Below are 16,617 nucleotides of genomic sequence, written 5' to 3'. Positions count from 1 at the left end.
CGATTCATTAAACAAAACTGCATTTTATTCAGGTGTAAAGAAACATGTGCTGGATAAAATGAGACAAATCAGGAAACATGGTCTTATAAAATAAAGGCAACAAAACAGCGGCAATGAAATTCATACTCAACTTAAAAAAAACAAAAGAAAACACATGGTTACAGTGTTGAAACGGTTCCTCTAAGTTTCCTACAGATACAGCGGAGGGAGTGAGGTCCATGATGTCGGCAGATCACAACAGTCTTCCTCGGCACTCAGTGGACCCACAGCAGCAGAGCAGCACCTTCCCCTCCACGCTGCCGACCTCGTAATTGTAGTCCCACGTCAGCTCCGTGCCGGCCCGGATACGCCTGCACGAGGACACAAACAGGAGACGTTATCCCAGCTAGATACCTAAAATAATGTCTGTAGTTAACCCAAGCTTTGGACATTTTCACATTTTATTCAATGACATAAAATACGTTGATAAATATTCCACTCATGAATTTTTGAAACTTTTACGTGTCTCAAAAGAGATGGCTGCTAACAAGTGGCTGAATAAAACTACAGAGGGTTGTCAGGGACATTAAAATTCAAACTGAACAACAGTCACTTAGTTGTGGATCAAACAGAAAAATCTCTTTTTTGTGGAGGGAACCAGAGTGATGCTAACTTCTGGATTGGTCTACAAAAGACGTCATCCCTGCGACACTCTATCGTCAACATTACAGGAGCTTTGATTGATTTGGAATTTGTTTCAAAACTCACTTGCTGGCAAAGAACGCCACCCATGGAAACCGCAAGTCATGTGTGTCCACAAACACATTTTGGACGAAAAGGTTGGGACTACAACTGTGCTGTAATACAGAGAGGACAAAGAGATGACAAAATAAAAACTGAATACAAAGAAATTTAACAGTGACATCACATGGATAAATGTAGATTACACACTTACATTGAGGTAACGCCCAAGGTTTCCTTCCAGCTTGGCATCAATGATGTAGCAGGACTCCTCACCGTCAAAAAACAGGCGGGTGTTTTTGGGTGCGTTGTCCCCGCCTCCACCAGTCTGTCCCTGCTGTCCTTGTTTTCCTCCCTGACCTCCCGGCCCTCCCCCACCTCCAGGTGTACCCGATTTCACCATCATCCCATGGCCGCTCTTCAGGGCGATGCCTCGAGTAGACTTCACTGCTACCTGCTTCTTTGTCACACCTGAGCCCAAACAGCAGCAACAGGAGCAAGAAAGAAAAGAAAAGAATGGAAACAGTCAAAATCACATAATAAACACTATCAGTGAGGTGTAATTTGGAGTATTCTCCTCTCATTACCCTGGGTGACTTTCTCTTTCTCCTTGTTGTCGTCAGATCCAGAGCTGATGGTCTGAACATCATCACTGTCAGAGAGAGTCATCACATCCTGCTTCTTCCCCGTTTCTGACTTCACTTGACTGCAAGAAACACAACGTGAATCTTAACAACAATCTCACAGAGTTGTTGAATTGCTGTTCAATTAAATATTTTTCAAATCGGGAAAAATTAAATATCCATTTAAGCAATTTTTTTGTCAAGTCCAACACACCTCTTGCTGTCTCCTTCCTGTGATGGAAAACAGAAAACAAAGGGTTATCGATCCATATGCAAGAAAATCATGATGCAAAATAAGAGACACTTTTTACAATCTATTCTCTTACAAAAGATAATATACCTAAGATGAAGAGTTCTGGTAAGTAATACATTTTTATTTCTGTGAGTCACTGTAATTATTTTTAAAAGTCTTTGCACACAGAGCTCAGTTCCATTAAACATTATTCTCATTTTATCTATTCTGTACTGACCTTCTTCATCCCCTGGCTGGTCAGCCAGGAAGCCACTTTGCTTTTCCCCGTCTCCTCTGGCATGGACGGTGGCTTCCCGTCATCATTTCCTTTGGCTGACACACTCAATCCATCTTTACTGTCTTGACTCCCTGGAGCAGGAAGGATGAGAAATGTGTGTAAAAAGACAAAACAGAAATCTTGTACTCACTGGACTCATGAACAAAATTAATGCAGGGAAACACTGAAGATATTTACCCATAATAAGAGCTGTGATGAGAAAGAAAGATACAGTACAATGTCAAGATATAAATTTAAATTCACCCTCAAAGCCACCAAATTTGGCACTCATCCGATTTCAGAGTAGGAATGCAAGTAATATTTATTTTCTTTATCAATTAATTTACAAATCATTGTTAAAATAAGTGATTAGCCGTTCAATCTAAAAAAAAACATTCTGTAAAAGGCAATCACAAGTCCACAGAGTCAAGTAATGATTTAGAATTGCTTATTTTTTCTTACTGACAGTCAAAAACCAGGATATTTAATTTTAAATTACATGAAATAGAAAAACCAAAACAAACAATTAATTTAATGAATTAATTTTTAATGTTCTAACCAGCAAAGGATTAAAATGTTTAATAATCCTGTGAAATAATAATTAATCATAATTAATATTCTGTTGGAACAGATCTTCTATCGGTACTGTTCAGCTGCTGCTCTGTTAATTAAAGGTATAGAAAACGATTTGGGAGAGCGATAGTTGATTGTTGAGTCTCATTCTGAAGTTGTCAAATATTTACGTTTTGGGAATGAGATAAAAAAAAAATCAACTATCTTCATCTGTCAACCTGTGATTGTGTGAAACAGGGGCAAGAGGAGGAGCAGAAGTCCAGTTTTCTTGTTTTCTTGAAATACATCATACAACTTAAAGGTTATTATGGAACTTTTGCCCAAGGATGCCAAAAATAAACAGCCAAAACCTGCTTTAAGATACTACACATTTAACATACATGTATACAAACAGGCAGTCTCACACCAAGACCACTATCACTATAATGATGACATTAGTCTTTAAAGCAGTTACTCAGCATTTTTTTGAAAATATGCTTTTTTCCATTTCTTATCAAGAATTAGAAGAGAAGATAAATTACACAATGTCTGTACTGTAAATATGAAGCTGGAGCCAAGAGGCCTGTTAGCTTAGCTTTGCACAAAGACTGGAAACAGAGAGGAACAGCCAGCCGAGCTCTCTCAGTCCAAAGGTCACAAAATCCATTTACCAGGACCTCTAAACACACTAAACTGCACATTTAAACAGAAAAAAAATTGATCTTGATTCATACATCTATGCAATCTCACTCCTATTTGACTAATTTGTGTTTTAACAAGCCCAGTTCCTTTATCAATCACACTCACACAATGTAAAGCAAAACACTCTATTAAGTCAATATTCGTGTGTAGGACTCAATCAAGGTTCTCTCATTTCTCTTCCTCATTTGCAAGCTGTACCTTTACAATCTAATTTTTATGTTCAGCAGCATTTAAGTTCATCACTTCGATTAGATGTTCTATAGTAAGAGAGGAAAGGAGGCATTTTTGTTGCAAGAGACTTTTCAGTTGAAGTCCAGCACGTTTAAGTTGTCTGTTTAAATCCTTGTCTAGACAGCATTTTTTTTACTTGAGCTTATAAGAGTGCAATAAATGTGTCTGGTGAAAAAATAATGGCATGAGAGAATCATAATCTCAATTCTTAAGGGAGAAAAATTTTGATTCGCATTTTATCAAGAATTGTGCAGCCCTAAAACACATTATATCTCAAAAGCTGTGATTTTACAGGTTGTGTCTGACTATATTTTTAATCATACAGACAAGCTGATACAGAGAAGTATTAATCATTAATAATTGTTTTATTATAAATGAAACTACTGAATAAACATGAACTGTCAAAATGAAAACTGTGTCTTACTCTGAGAAAGCTCAAGAGGCCACCAGCTCACCTTCCTTGTTGCTCTTGACTTGACCACGCGTGGTGTAACTTCGCCACACAGAGCTGGAGCTGTAGTAGTTGTCCTTCACAAACGTGTCGTCTGAACTGTCGCTTTCATCTTCACTCTTTGAATCCTTGTCATCGTCGTCATTGCTGTCCCCCGATGAGCTTGGACTTCGGGCTGTTGCGAGAAAAAACACAACTTGTGAAAAATCATGAGAAAGAGGAGCATTAAATGTCAGCTGGGGTCAAAAGCACAAACACCACAGTCCATTAGCAGGGCCTATGTTTTATTACATCGCATCGTAACATAAGTTACTGTAGTATGAATGCATTATTACATGTAGTGGACAAGAACATAGAAATAGCCAATGCTTGCTTACAAAGTCCTGTGCTGCTGACCAGAGCACAAGGGCACATATCTAAATGCACACAATATTTTAACAGCACAGCATTTAAACTATTTAAATGAATAACTGTAATATACTGCTTTATTTTATTTTATAGGCTTATCCGTTTCTATTCTGATTTTAATTATCTGTATTATGTGTGTGTGTGTCATAAATAAACAACAGGAGATGTTTTAATATGTTTCATTTTTTGCATCTAGAAGAGTACTATGCATGTCTGCAGATTGACTCTTTTCCTTCACATGGCCCTGTCCATCAGGGACCTCCTTTATCTCTCACCTTTGGACTTGGACTCACCCCTTTTGGGCGGTCGCCCCACAGGGTTAGATGATACTAAAGCAGACGGTTGGATCTTTATCCTCGACACGTCCACGCCACTGCCCTCGCTGTCTGAGCAGTGAGCCTCGCTCTCGTAGCCCTCCTTGAAGTTCTCCACACTCTCTATGTGGTCCAGATTTGCAAAATACTCATCGCCCATCTCTAGACCTTCTTTGTCAGCGAAGTCGTCTGTCAAGATTTTACCTGGTGGAGTGGAAGAAAAAGGGGGAAAAGAAGAAGGAAAAAAAACAGTTCCTTTACAATCAACTCATCTGCTCTTGTACTGTAACTACTAACAAAAAATTGTACAATAATTTTTACTGTAAAAAGCCCATGATACAATATTTACTGCGATGCAACAAAAAATGACGGATTGAGAGATTGAGTAATCTCATGTGTACAACCTTTTTTTGTTGTTTTCATTTGTTTTCCTTTAAACTTAAAGGGGTTCTGCTTTCCTTCTTTATATTGCAATATTCAATATATTATTATATCTTTAGTTGTAGTAAATACTCTGATGAGGATGTCTGTATGTTTGTTTGTTTCTTCCCTCTCCTCACCAGCATAGATGCAGACAAAAGAGCCTTTGGCCACATCGTCCAGACAGCGGATGCCCCAGCCTTTGTTCTGGGTCTTGAAGAGTTGGAGTCGCACCTGCAGGCCGTGCTGCACCAACCGGTTGGTGCACATTTGAGGACAGCATTTACACCGCTTATTACACTCATAGATCCTGGGAGAGAGAGAGGAGCAGATAACAGCCTCTGAGACAAGACAAATTAGCTGTTATATTCAACAGTAATTATCTTCTTATGAGGTTATGCTGGGTGAGAGTGAGTTAGTCTTCCTGTAAAGTGGTGTGTGTACAATGTCTGACCCTGTGGGGAGGCACTCCTCTAATCGTTTGTGCAGATATCCAGCATTTGGGTTGATCTGTCCCCCTGGTGTGCAACCTGTAGCCTGAAGGGTCAGCTGGTGGCAAGAGCATTTGGACCTGTAATAGAGACACAAAGACATGTTCACAATATTAACAGTGGGAATAATATAAAAAATGGTGGGTCACAGGTGAGCAACTCCACTAACTTGTCTCGACAGCCGTCAGTGCAATCACACCCAACCAGGAAGTCTGAACTGGTGTTGATGTACACGCCATCTTCAGGAATACGTTCTTTACCTTGAAGAGAGAAGAGGAGGATCTGTTAGTCTCTCTGCCACAACTTATTCCACAAGGTTTTTTCAAAGAAGGTAGCAGCAGCAAAAGGAAGCTTTTAATTTTTTAAATGCTCTTAATTACTTATTGCACAAAACACCTGCCAGTGGGAAGTAAAGGCTTGAAAAAACTTGAAAATGACAGATGAGCTACTAGGGGTCCGCAACCTGTCACTCTGGAGCCACAGGCAACTCATTTGCCCATTTCTAGTGGCTCCCTGCAGCTTTGACAGACGACTGTATGGAAATTAATAACAGGTATTTGAACTGAACATTGTAACATCTTAATTTTCATTTATCATTGTTGTAGGTCTAAAGTTCTTCTTACACTCTCCAATTGCAAAAATGTGTCGACTATATACCAACTTCTCATCATATTTTGTCAACTTAAATGTGCATTTTAGCCTACATCTATGTCAAGTCATTTGACAACCTGGAAATGAGACCCTGAACTATATTTTTCCAGAATCACTTGTAGTAGATTTAAGTCCTGCTGTGACAAATTCCTTTGTCAAATGTTAAGATGTACAAATTGCATGTATCCATCTACCCACTAGAGAATTAACTAATGTCAGGTTGCATAGCAAACATTTTGACTTCTCAGAGCAGGAAAAATACAGGTGGACTGGAATACCAGTAATTACACACAGTTCCATTGAGTGTCCCAGTAACAGTGACAGTGAACCACCACGCACAATAGACTAGAGAACTTGAGACTTCCCCAAGTGGAATGTAACAATCATTAATGATATATGTCAAAATGTCTGCTGTGCAACTAGTCCATAGCAGCCCAATAATGACCTAACCTAACAGATGTGGGGTGCTGGGAACGTAAATGATTGTTTATCTAGTGTAGTGTGTCATAGTGAAGGACAACTCATGCAGCATCATGCTTAACAAAAAGCTCTCACCTAATTTCTAAAACATGTTCCAAGATGTTGAACCAAAGGAGAAGACTGACCTTTAAGCACAACTGTAAAACTGTGTTAATATGAAAGAGTAATGATGTTGGTGCCATGTGGAGAATCAGTTAAGTCAGACCCTGGCACACACTTCCTGATCACACATGTACATCACGAACCATGTGCAAGATGGCAAGCTTTAATTGGCCGGGGTGATAAAATAAGTCTGCCATGTCTCTTGGTAAAGCAGCAAGAATTTAAAAGACTATTCTACCAATTTAGCATTGCACCCCTACAACACTTTGTCAGGAGCTGGGACCTACATTACCCAGAATGCAACCGGTCTAAGATGTGACTGTGTTATGCTAGTGGCAGCTAATGTAGCCTGAAGCTGCTACTCTCAAGCAGAGAAGAGGAGCAGGTTATAGAGGTTATGGAGGTCTCACTTCTTTCTAACTCCACAGTTATATTTTGTTCAGTTTTCATACTTGTAGTCTTTAGATCCAACTGATACTAACTCAAGTGACAGCAATTTACCAGACCTCAGACAGTTCCATCTGGAGATGCAAACAGCTTTATACAACTTTTTTTTTTCTTTTTAAGCCATGCAGCACTACTCCCGAGCACCTGTAAACAGACTACGGCTGGACAATTAGGGCTGCAATTAACAACTATTTTCATAGTCAATTATTCTTCTTGATTACTGGATTAAGTTGTTTGTTTTAAAATGTCAGAAAATGATGAAAGACAATGTCCTCAATTGTGTAGTTCTACTCACAACTAGGGCTGAGAAATTAATTGAAATTTTATTGAAAGCACAACATGCAGAATGCGCAGTTTTTAAAAAAAGGCAAAATATGTGTCAAAGTACCATTTTAAATGAACTATTGTTGTGATGCAGAGGTATCCTGGCTAACTGATCATTCTCTAGACTTCAAAAAACTTCATTATATTCACATAACTGATGATTATTTATCAAAAATCTCATTGTGTTCATATTTTGTGAAAGCACCAACAGTCATCCCTACAATAGTGTCGCAATGTTGATAAATATCAATAATCAAGTATTTGGTTAAACATAGTGTGACATTTGATTGTGTCCATGTCACCCAGCCCTAAAACAGATCAAATCTGTGGAGCTCTCCTATAAGAATGTATGATAGCTAAATCTGACACAGTGATTATCTTGAAAGACAAAAATATATTGTGCAGTCTGATCCTAGCACAAGCTGAAATTAATCTCTCCTTTGTTACCATCTCGGTGTGGTTCTTACTGTATGCCACGCTAGGAGGCGGGGTGGAATCGATCTCATTTACGCAGGAAAGCGGGATGTCCTCTTTTCCACCAGTGATATCATGAATGTAATAGAAAGGCCTTTGTGGCTGGAAACGCCGATCCACGAGCACATAGGGGTCCAGACAGAACATCTCTAAGAATATAAAGTCACAGCGCGTTTGGAAGAGGTAGTGCTGGATTTCGGCCATGTTACGCAGGCAAAGCCCACACGGAGCCTTGTAGATCACATGGAAGGACATCTGAGGGGTGGACAAGAAGAAAACAAGAGGGGTACAATTCAGTTTGATGGCAAGGAGGGAAAATAAATTAAAGAAAATCTTACATTTAGCAAACTGCTTCATATATCCACTTCCTAATTCAGCTACAACTTTACCTTGCGGTTGACTTTGCGTCGTCCCGTCATGCGTCTGAAATCGTACAGTAAAGGTGTGAGGAGGGGGTTCTTTCCTCGGTGTATATCTGGTTTTGTAGGTCGGACGCGATTCAGACAGGCGGGCTGACAAGTGTGTGCCAGGTAGAAGATGCGGTCCGTTGGGGCACGGTACGCGGGCTGATGTGGGATGGTGGCCATTGCGTGGGTGACAGCAGGGGGGGAAGTCATAGAGGGAATCTGTCTCTGATAAGACTGTGTGAAAGTGGGTGTAACAGTACTTTGGGTATTTAACATTCTTCCACTGTGGATAGACAGACAAAAGACAAAGAGAAAAAAAAACACAAATGAAAAATACAATACAAATAGAAGATCTTTCAACAGCACTGTTCTTTCTTTCTGTGACAAAACTTATTAGACCAAACAATGGACTCACCCAGAGAGGTTACTAGGACTAGAGGAAAGAGACTGCATGACTTTGGAGGCGTGAGTGCCTCCCACTCCGGGGACAAACGGAGAAGTGCTCTTCTTTGCCATCTGATGTTTATTGCTTAAAGACAGCAAAGAGAGAAATATCAGTCAATATCAAAAGTCTCCACTTCCTTTCAAATTATTTAGGTTTACAGATCAATTTTCACACTATATAAACACAGCATCAAACTCCTGTGTAATATGAAAGATGTTATTTGTTATACTCCAAACATATATTAAAATTAATTCTTTTGCACTAAAACACTTAATTCCACTTCAAAAAGTGACCAAGTATTACCTTTAAACTTATAGTTAAGGAGCTTTAAATGTTGCCTTTTTGAGATTGATTGAAAAAAAAAAAGTTCCCAAAAGAAAGTCAGGACACAGGCTCTCTTCTTTCTTTCACTCCAGTTGCTGGCAGTCTCTTTTTCCCTTACTGTGCTGTTGTCTGTCTTTTAATCTTCTAGTATTTGGCCATTTTGCTCCATTAACAACAAGTATTTCTCAAAGGAGGAAAAATTTAAGCTTCTCTGCCGAGCCATCATGAGTAGGCTAACTAGGCTAACCAACTTCTTAGCTAACTAGAAAATATGTAACGTAACTTTTTTGCCAGCTAGCAAACATTGTAATGTTTTGCTAACCTTTTAGCTAGCTAGTAAACAATGTCACATGTTGTTAAGCAATACAGAACAGCCAAAAGTTAATCTCTTTTATACTTATTAGGCCCCAACAGCACTCAAATTTACTTCTTATTAATTTATTCTAATTTGGGTTGAGACCTCCAAATTGATTAAACTCCATTTAATTTCCATTTACATCAGTAAACTTAGATTTATTAAACAGAGATTAGTTTTTAATTGCGCAAAAGAGCTCTGTTCAATGTTAAATCTAGAGTTATTTTATTTCATTTTAAAGGAACAGTTCTGACCAAAATCAAAAATACATATTTTTCCAGGTAATTTTGATTGTTCCATCGAATGGTAAATTCTTATTCTGTTTGAGCTCTAGTAAACACCTTTAAACAAAATGTAGTACTGTGTGAAGTTCAGTAAGCATCACTTACTCAACACGTGGATGTTGTGATGCCTGCAGAGACTGAGAGGTCTGTTGGTTTTGTGGTAGCTGAGGACGCTGTGGTGTCTGTGAAGGCTGGCTGGGTGTGCCTGGTGATGTTTTGACTGGAGAGGCTCCAACATGTCCGTCACTGGTATATTGAACTACTGGGCCTTTACTCCTCAACGCCCCTGAAGATTGAAATGGACAGAAAGAGACATTTTTCCTCATTTTTGCATTACAACACCAAATCACTTTGTGGCTTTTTGATATGAGTGGAAAAGTTAAAATAAATCTCCATGAAACCATCTAAATTAAATACAAGTATACAGCAAATGTACATGCAGGTATGAGTGTGTACGTTACCCATGTTAGGTCGTGTCCTCTGCTGGCCGGCCAGCTTCTTCTCCTGTGTGTTGGCAGTGGTCATCTTCAGGTTGAACATCGGCTCCAACCTGGTGGAGCCTCTGTAGATCCACTCACTCCTCTTATCATCCTGATCAACACAAAACAACACAAGAAGTTTACTCTTTGTCAACTGCTGCGCTAATGAATCAACTATTATCCAGCACATTTACTTAAACTGATGTGAATACTGCATAATAAACATGAACCCTTACAATGATTTTTTTTCCCTTAATCTTAACACCAACATACCAAAAAGAGGATCTTGACCAAGCTTCCGTCCACCTCCTCGACTTTGCTCTTCCACCAGGTTCCCTCCCACTCTGTCTTGATAATCTGTCCGACTTTCAGGAGGACCATAGGCCTGCTGGGATAGGCAGTGATGTACTCCTCGATGAAGTCTCGACACGATGCATCCTCTATGTCCTCCCAGGTACGCTGTACTGTAAAAAAAAAAAAAAAGAACAGATTAACTTTTATTACGCATATTTTCTTTACCAGAAATTGACTCCCAAAAACCTACAGCCAATTTATCACGGCATTTAGTCAACTGATTTACGTAATAGAAGAGAAAAGAATATAAGAGCTGCAATGATTAATCGAGGCAATAATCAGACAGATTAGCTGCAGCCCTTATCTACTGGACTTTTGGATAAATTACAAGAGAGAAAGAGAAAATAGAGAAACGGGCACTTACATGGTCGACAAACAGGGAAGAGCTCAGGTAGTGTCACATATGAAGCATAGCCATCATCAAAGAAAATCAAAAACCTAAAACACATACAACAAAAGATATTAACCAGAACCTAGATTCTCAAACTATGGTACATGTGCCACTGATGGTATGGGAGTTCCCTCTAATGGTACAAACATTTTAAATGAAAATAAATTCATTTAAAAACATATTATCAGAATTCCACAAAATTTCAAATGAAAAACACTTACTATACTTACTTATTATCTCACTTAAACAAATGACATTGCTTAAATGCAACTTTAAATACGTTTTGTCTTTGTAATATATATTCCACTGCAATTTTCAGTATCAGCTTGCTATGTAGTCACATTCATCTCTTAACTTGTTGAAGATATACACATATAAAAAAATCTGTACAGTGTACAGTTTATTACATTGTTTCAGTCAGCACTGACATGCTAATTTGTGGACAAACTTTGTTTTTTAAGTGCACAAAGTTAATCTTATAGCTATAGCTTGTTTGCAATTCTTCAATTACAAAATGAACAGGTCCAAAAATGTTCCTTACGCACTTGTTTAACAAATGACAGCTGATATACTGTCAATATATATATTTCACAAATATGGATATTAGTCTCAAAAATACAACACTGTTAAGGCTCTACTATCAGCCAATACAAATATGCAATCTGCACCCACTCTTCAGGACTTATTTTTTTTATCTTTACCTCATACGGTTCTTGTTGTTGGGCATCTCTGCTACTATTCCAGCGTAGAGCCACACCAGGTTGCCGTCCTTGTACTTGGCGACTACACGAGCCCCAACATACAGAATCTCCAGGGTGGGGTTATAGTCAAAAGCCACATGATTTCCAGACAGCAGACTCTTTCCTTTATCAAACTTCACTTTATACTTGAATATACCGTTTCCTGAATATAGACAGAGAGTGTGATGCATTAAAGACAGCAGGAAAAATCAAGCAGAGAATACATATAAAAAATAACAAACCTTAAGTGTTGATTATTCAACATAATTTTAAGTCCTAAAGAAGCTAAAATAAGAACAAAATGTTCTGGTAACACACCGACAGGGCTGATGGCAACAAGGGTGCCTCTATGCCAGGTCTTTGTGCGTTTCTTTCCCAGAATGTTCATCCCGACTCTGAGTTCATCTTGTGCCATGTTGGGATTTGGCTGTGCCATGGACTGAGATGGAACTTGCGATACAAACACTGCTGGCACTGAACCCTGAATCCCTGCAGGACAGAAAAGCCACGCACACTTTTAGTATCAAATGTGTCATACTTTGACACAGGTGTGATGCATGTAGTATGAAATCAGGTAAAGTATGCAGGCTCACCTGACTGGGATGTAGGCTGTGCTGGAGATCGGAGCAGTGGTGCTCCTGATGAAGGTTTGCTGACCATTTGGACCAACTTCTGCACCTGTTGGGAGGTTTTCTGCAGAGCTGCAGAGGCCTCTTTTACCTGTGAAAAATAAACAGAACATAGCGTACATCATTATCTGCATGTGTACTGATCCTCATACATGACTCACTGCTGCTCACTGACACTTACAAGGATTATTATTATTATTATGATTATTATCATCATCATCATCATCATGTGCCATTATCAAATACCTCAAACTCACTCCACTTTTTCTGTCCTGCTGTTTTTCATTCATTTATTTCATCTCTACTCACACTGTGATCTCCCCTTCATGCAGTTTACTGAGTATCCTATTAAAACTTGTAATATTTGTAACATAGTAAGACTGTTGCATCTTTGACCTTTATTATATTTTACATATGTATATATTATTTTACACTGTATGTATATATAAGGTAACCATTTTACATTTTACATTTTATCCTCACTACTCCATTGTCACAGGTTTAAAACTACACTATTTGGTCTACAGAGGATAGCAGATACAAAGATTACTTATATTCTTTGTGTCATATAATATCTAAAGGTGTCATATAATATCTAATATCTAAAGTCATATAATATCTAATATCTTGGCCTAAAGACTACAAAATCTATGGTAATCTACAGTATGTGTTAGTTATTTCAGATCATGTAAATAAGTAGAGATGTGCAGATCAGATGTTTATTTGTACCTGTATCAGTCAAATATTGGCCAAAATCACTGGATTGGTTATCGGGGAAAAACATGTCATGAGATATGATCCATTAGCCTAAACTATCACATAAAGTCTTAACTAAAATTTGAGTGTGTCACATGACCTGTCAGCAGTGCTGTCATCATGTCTGCTGTGTGGAGTTATTTAAAGCTCAGGGAAGAAATTTGCCCAAAAAAGTTTAAGAGAAACACAACAACAATAATTCAACACATCTAAACTCCCCCTCAGACCAGCCCACAACAAACATTTAACAATGAAGTGTAAATACAGATCAATATAATGAAAGTTTTTATTGTTCTCACCACTGGATCTTTGCCAGGAGTCAGAAGCTTCTTTGGAGGAACCACTGAAACATCGTGAAGAGAAAAGAGGCAGATATTTAATCACCTGATTGCATTCATGTTGCAGTCGATACAAATGGTAACTGTTCTTACAAAAAGTAGACTTACAGCAGCCAACAGCAATGACATCATCATCGTCGTCATCGTCTATCTCAATAACCTCAGATGACAACACGCCTCCACCAACGCCCTCATCCTCTGAGCTGCTCTCACGATAAACAAGACCATTCCTGTGGTATGTTTCCTTCACCAGTTTTTCACATTCCAATATGGACCTGAGGAAAAAACATGTGAGCCCGTCAGACAGAAACAAGTCCTGAACCAGTAAGGACACACCAGTCCCATCCAGCGGATGGACACTAAACAGGCTGTGTATTAATCACGATGTGACTGAACCCATTTAATTTCATTTGTTGTGTAGGCTTTTCTATAGTAAACTCAAAGTGCTGCCAAAGAAAGTACAGGTTTTGATCAGTAGTTTTGTGTTTGTTGACTTGATACACTATGCTGTTTACAGGTTTATCTTCACTTAACAGTCTCCTTATAGATGAAACCTCATGCTGCCTGAAATCTTTCATATTGTGTGTACAAGCGTACAAATGTACATTCACAAAAATGTAGCACACATAGTCAGAAACAGAAATGGTTTTATTGCAAAGTACGTTTTCACTTACAAGGAAACTGCTGTGGTATATTGGTCCAATAATAATAGAAATAGTACTAAAAATATGAATAAAGATTAAGGCAAGTACTAATTGCATAAATAGAAAAATACAGAATAGACAATAAACACATGAAAAAAGTAGAAACAATATTTACAAGTCTGACTGATATTTAAACAGATGACAAGCTAAACTAATAAGACATGCAAATATAATAAACAGTGAAATAAAGAAGAGATGTGCGTTTGTAAAAATAGTGCATATAAATAGACTTTGGGGAAAGTTTAATGTAAACTTACTGGTTGGCATCTTTGAGAAGCTTCTCTGTTCTCGCCTCCTCTTCTTCTTTCTGCTCCACCCATTCCTTCAGTTCTGTCAGCTGAGCCCTTTTCTTCTGCACAATCTCGCTCTTCTCCACAGCTTCTTCAATCCACTTCTTCAGCTCGTCCAGAGAAATGCCCAGTTCTTCCTCCAGACTGGGGTCCCAGCCATCCACCTCCATTCTGAAGAGAAAAAAAACAAAACATAAACAGGACATGTAAACATTAATTGTCTGAGTATGACTCATAAGTAATTAACTGTGCAGCAAAGCAGTGTTTAAAAAGTAATACTTAAACATTAGCTTTACTGCCAATATTTGGCCACCTGTAGAAATGACATTTACATGATTTTTTTTGTTGTTGCAATCAGCATGACACTTTACAGTCAAAGCAGCAACAGAGTAATAAATAAATTGATCACATTACAGCTACCTGATCAATGCTGTTGTAAATTAAATATTTTGGGGGAATTGAGTGTGTTGGCCACATATCAAAATCTGTTATTTAAGTTTTTATACATTCAAAGAGTTTGTTCTGATTCTAAACAAGTTATCAGTGCAACGCAATTCTTCCCCATGTGTCTCTACCAGGTGCTGTCAATTATTCTATAAATATACATAAAAAATATATTGGAGACTAAGTTTATTGAAGAGAAAAAGTATTAAAATGAAATGACTGTGATGGATGAGATGGTAAAAGTTGTGCTAAAAGCAATATAAAGACAAAGACACAAAAACACATCATTGTTTTGAACACCGGTTGGATAGTTTTATATGTGATTTAACATAAAATATGGCCAAATTTTTTGACATGTAGCAAAATAAGAACATATCCTCATTAATACAGTGATAATGACTCCATATCTGCAAAACAAAGTCTTATGAGAAATGCATACTGATATCTGCTGGTGTATATATAAGTGAAGAACAAAAATAAACTTCACTGTATCCTTGATATATGTTACCAACAGTGCAGGTGTTCAGTGCAGTCAAGAGCTGTAGTGATACTGATCCTCTCTTATGTGTGTGATATAGTACATGCTCATCTGTGTTGGAGGGACTGGATCACTATGGTACAAGCATCAGCGAGTGCAATACAGACTTGTGAGACCATCTACTGTGGTGTTGTGCTGCAGTTAAAATCGTGCACTCTGGGCAGGGTGATACAGATGTACAAACCACTGCCTCCTCCATTCAGCCTGACTTTAATATGTTAATGTTGCTTTTGTTTACGCTGCACACAGACACACAGAAGTTGCGACAAATCCCAACCACACAGATCACTGCAAAATACGCAACTACAGTTGATACTGCTGTGACACACGGGGTTTTATGTGCTTAGAAAGAACAGCCATAATGTAATCTTAAAGTAGTATCCAGAGTCTGAATGGAGAGTACATTTGCCTGCTAGTGCTGGTTAGCACAAGGGACAGTTCGAAGGCAAACTGCCATTAAATAAACGTTAGTGGATAATTCACCTTTTAATCTCAGCTGACGGATGAACTTCTCATTTATCCCATCATAAGTTCATTGGCACTTTAACGTTAAGAAAACATAAGACAACAGGGGAGCTAAATGACAACAAACAGAAGCTTGATGCAAGTGAGAGCAGGCTAGCTCGTTAGCTTAGCATTAGCATGGACAATGTCTCCTCTGCAGACTGACTGATGCAGGTGTCTGGAAAACAAACAGCACTATGTACTCTGGATGTGCTCTAAAAGTGCAATTAAACGGTAACTTCATTTAGAGACAGCACGCATCACTCACCCCTCGCTGCTTTCCATTCTGGCGGCTCGTAAATAAAGCGTTAGCTAGCTAACCTAACGCTAGCGGCTAGCTACAACAAGGAGTCCATGTTTTTGCTTCCCAGGGTATCCGAAGTGGGCGGTGTTGTTTCGCGCTCTGCTCGGTTCTGCGAAAGACGAGAGCTGCGCCCATCTGGGGTGTCCAGGTATATAAAACGGGCACCTGAACTATATCATGGCGTGCACACGTTGAAGACAGAGGCGCCTCAAGTTCTCTCATCATGTTAGAATTTAACCAACATTTTCATGGTCAAGCGCACTGAAACAAACTTAAACAATATAACATAATCTTCCTGTTGTTTGTAGTTTAGCATGTTAACTCAACCAAGCGTTACAACAGTGGTTTACAGCATTTTGCCTTAAGTGATTTACATATTTTCTTTAGTTCATATTCAACAGTACAGAACAACAGATAAACTGCACAATTAAC

General features: G+C 38.6%; 1 protein-coding gene across 2 annotated transcripts; it reads right to left on the bottom strand.

Moving 5' to 3' along the window:
• Position 1: 1 nt before the first annotated feature.
• On the bottom strand, positions 2–16,300 carry setdb1b (SET domain bifurcated histone lysine methyltransferase 1b). Of its 2 annotated transcripts, none has more exons than XM_084726737.1 (25): positions 16,150–16,300; positions 14,363–14,566; positions 13,510–13,676; positions 13,363–13,406; positions 12,272–12,398; positions 11,997–12,167; positions 11,640–11,841; positions 10,912–10,985; positions 10,467–10,657; positions 10,176–10,305; positions 9,820–10,000; positions 8,722–8,835; positions 8,289–8,589; positions 7,893–8,154; positions 5,591–5,681; positions 5,385–5,501; positions 5,071–5,240; positions 4,472–4,714; positions 3,793–3,963; positions 1,814–1,944; positions 1,558–1,574; positions 1,308–1,426; positions 935–1,191; positions 748–836; positions 2–350 (listed from the first exon to the last, which is right to left on the bottom strand). In XM_084726737.1, the coding sequence occupies exons 1-25, from the start codon at positions 16,164–16,166 to the stop codon at positions 233–235; spliced, it is 3,708 nt and encodes a 1,235-aa protein (XP_084582863.1). In that variant the 5' UTR covers positions 16,167–16,300; the 3' UTR covers positions 2–232. The 2 variants fall into 2 exon arrangements, with proteins under 2 accessions (XP_084582863.1, XP_084582864.1); XM_084726738.1 differs by having other exon boundaries at positions 4,490–4,714.
• Between the last annotated feature and the right edge of the window lie 317 nt (positions 16,301–16,617).

The sequence above is a fragment of the Lutjanus erythropterus genome, chromosome 9 (assembly GCF_056507025.1).
Source record: "Lutjanus erythropterus isolate fLutEry1 chromosome 9, fLutEry1.hap2, whole genome shotgun sequence".
Taxonomy (NCBI): Eukaryota; Metazoa; Chordata; class Actinopteri; order Lutjaniformes; family Lutjanidae; genus Lutjanus; species Lutjanus erythropterus.
The sequence above is the reverse complement of the archived record's forward strand: the minus strand, read 5'-3'. Positions and strand labels throughout refer to the sequence as shown.

Bases quoted from the DNA above. Each gene is read 5' to 3' on its own strand.
- setdb1b (XM_084726737.1), bottom strand. The intron at 13,677-14,362 runs GTAAGTTTACAT...TTTTTTCCTCAG, and splicing joins CTTCTCAAAGATGCCAACCA to GTCCATATTGGAATGTGAAA. The intron at 5,682-7,892 runs GTAAGAACCACA...TCTCTCTTCAAG, and splicing joins GCCTCCTAGCGTGGCATACA to GTAAAGAACGTATTCCTGAA.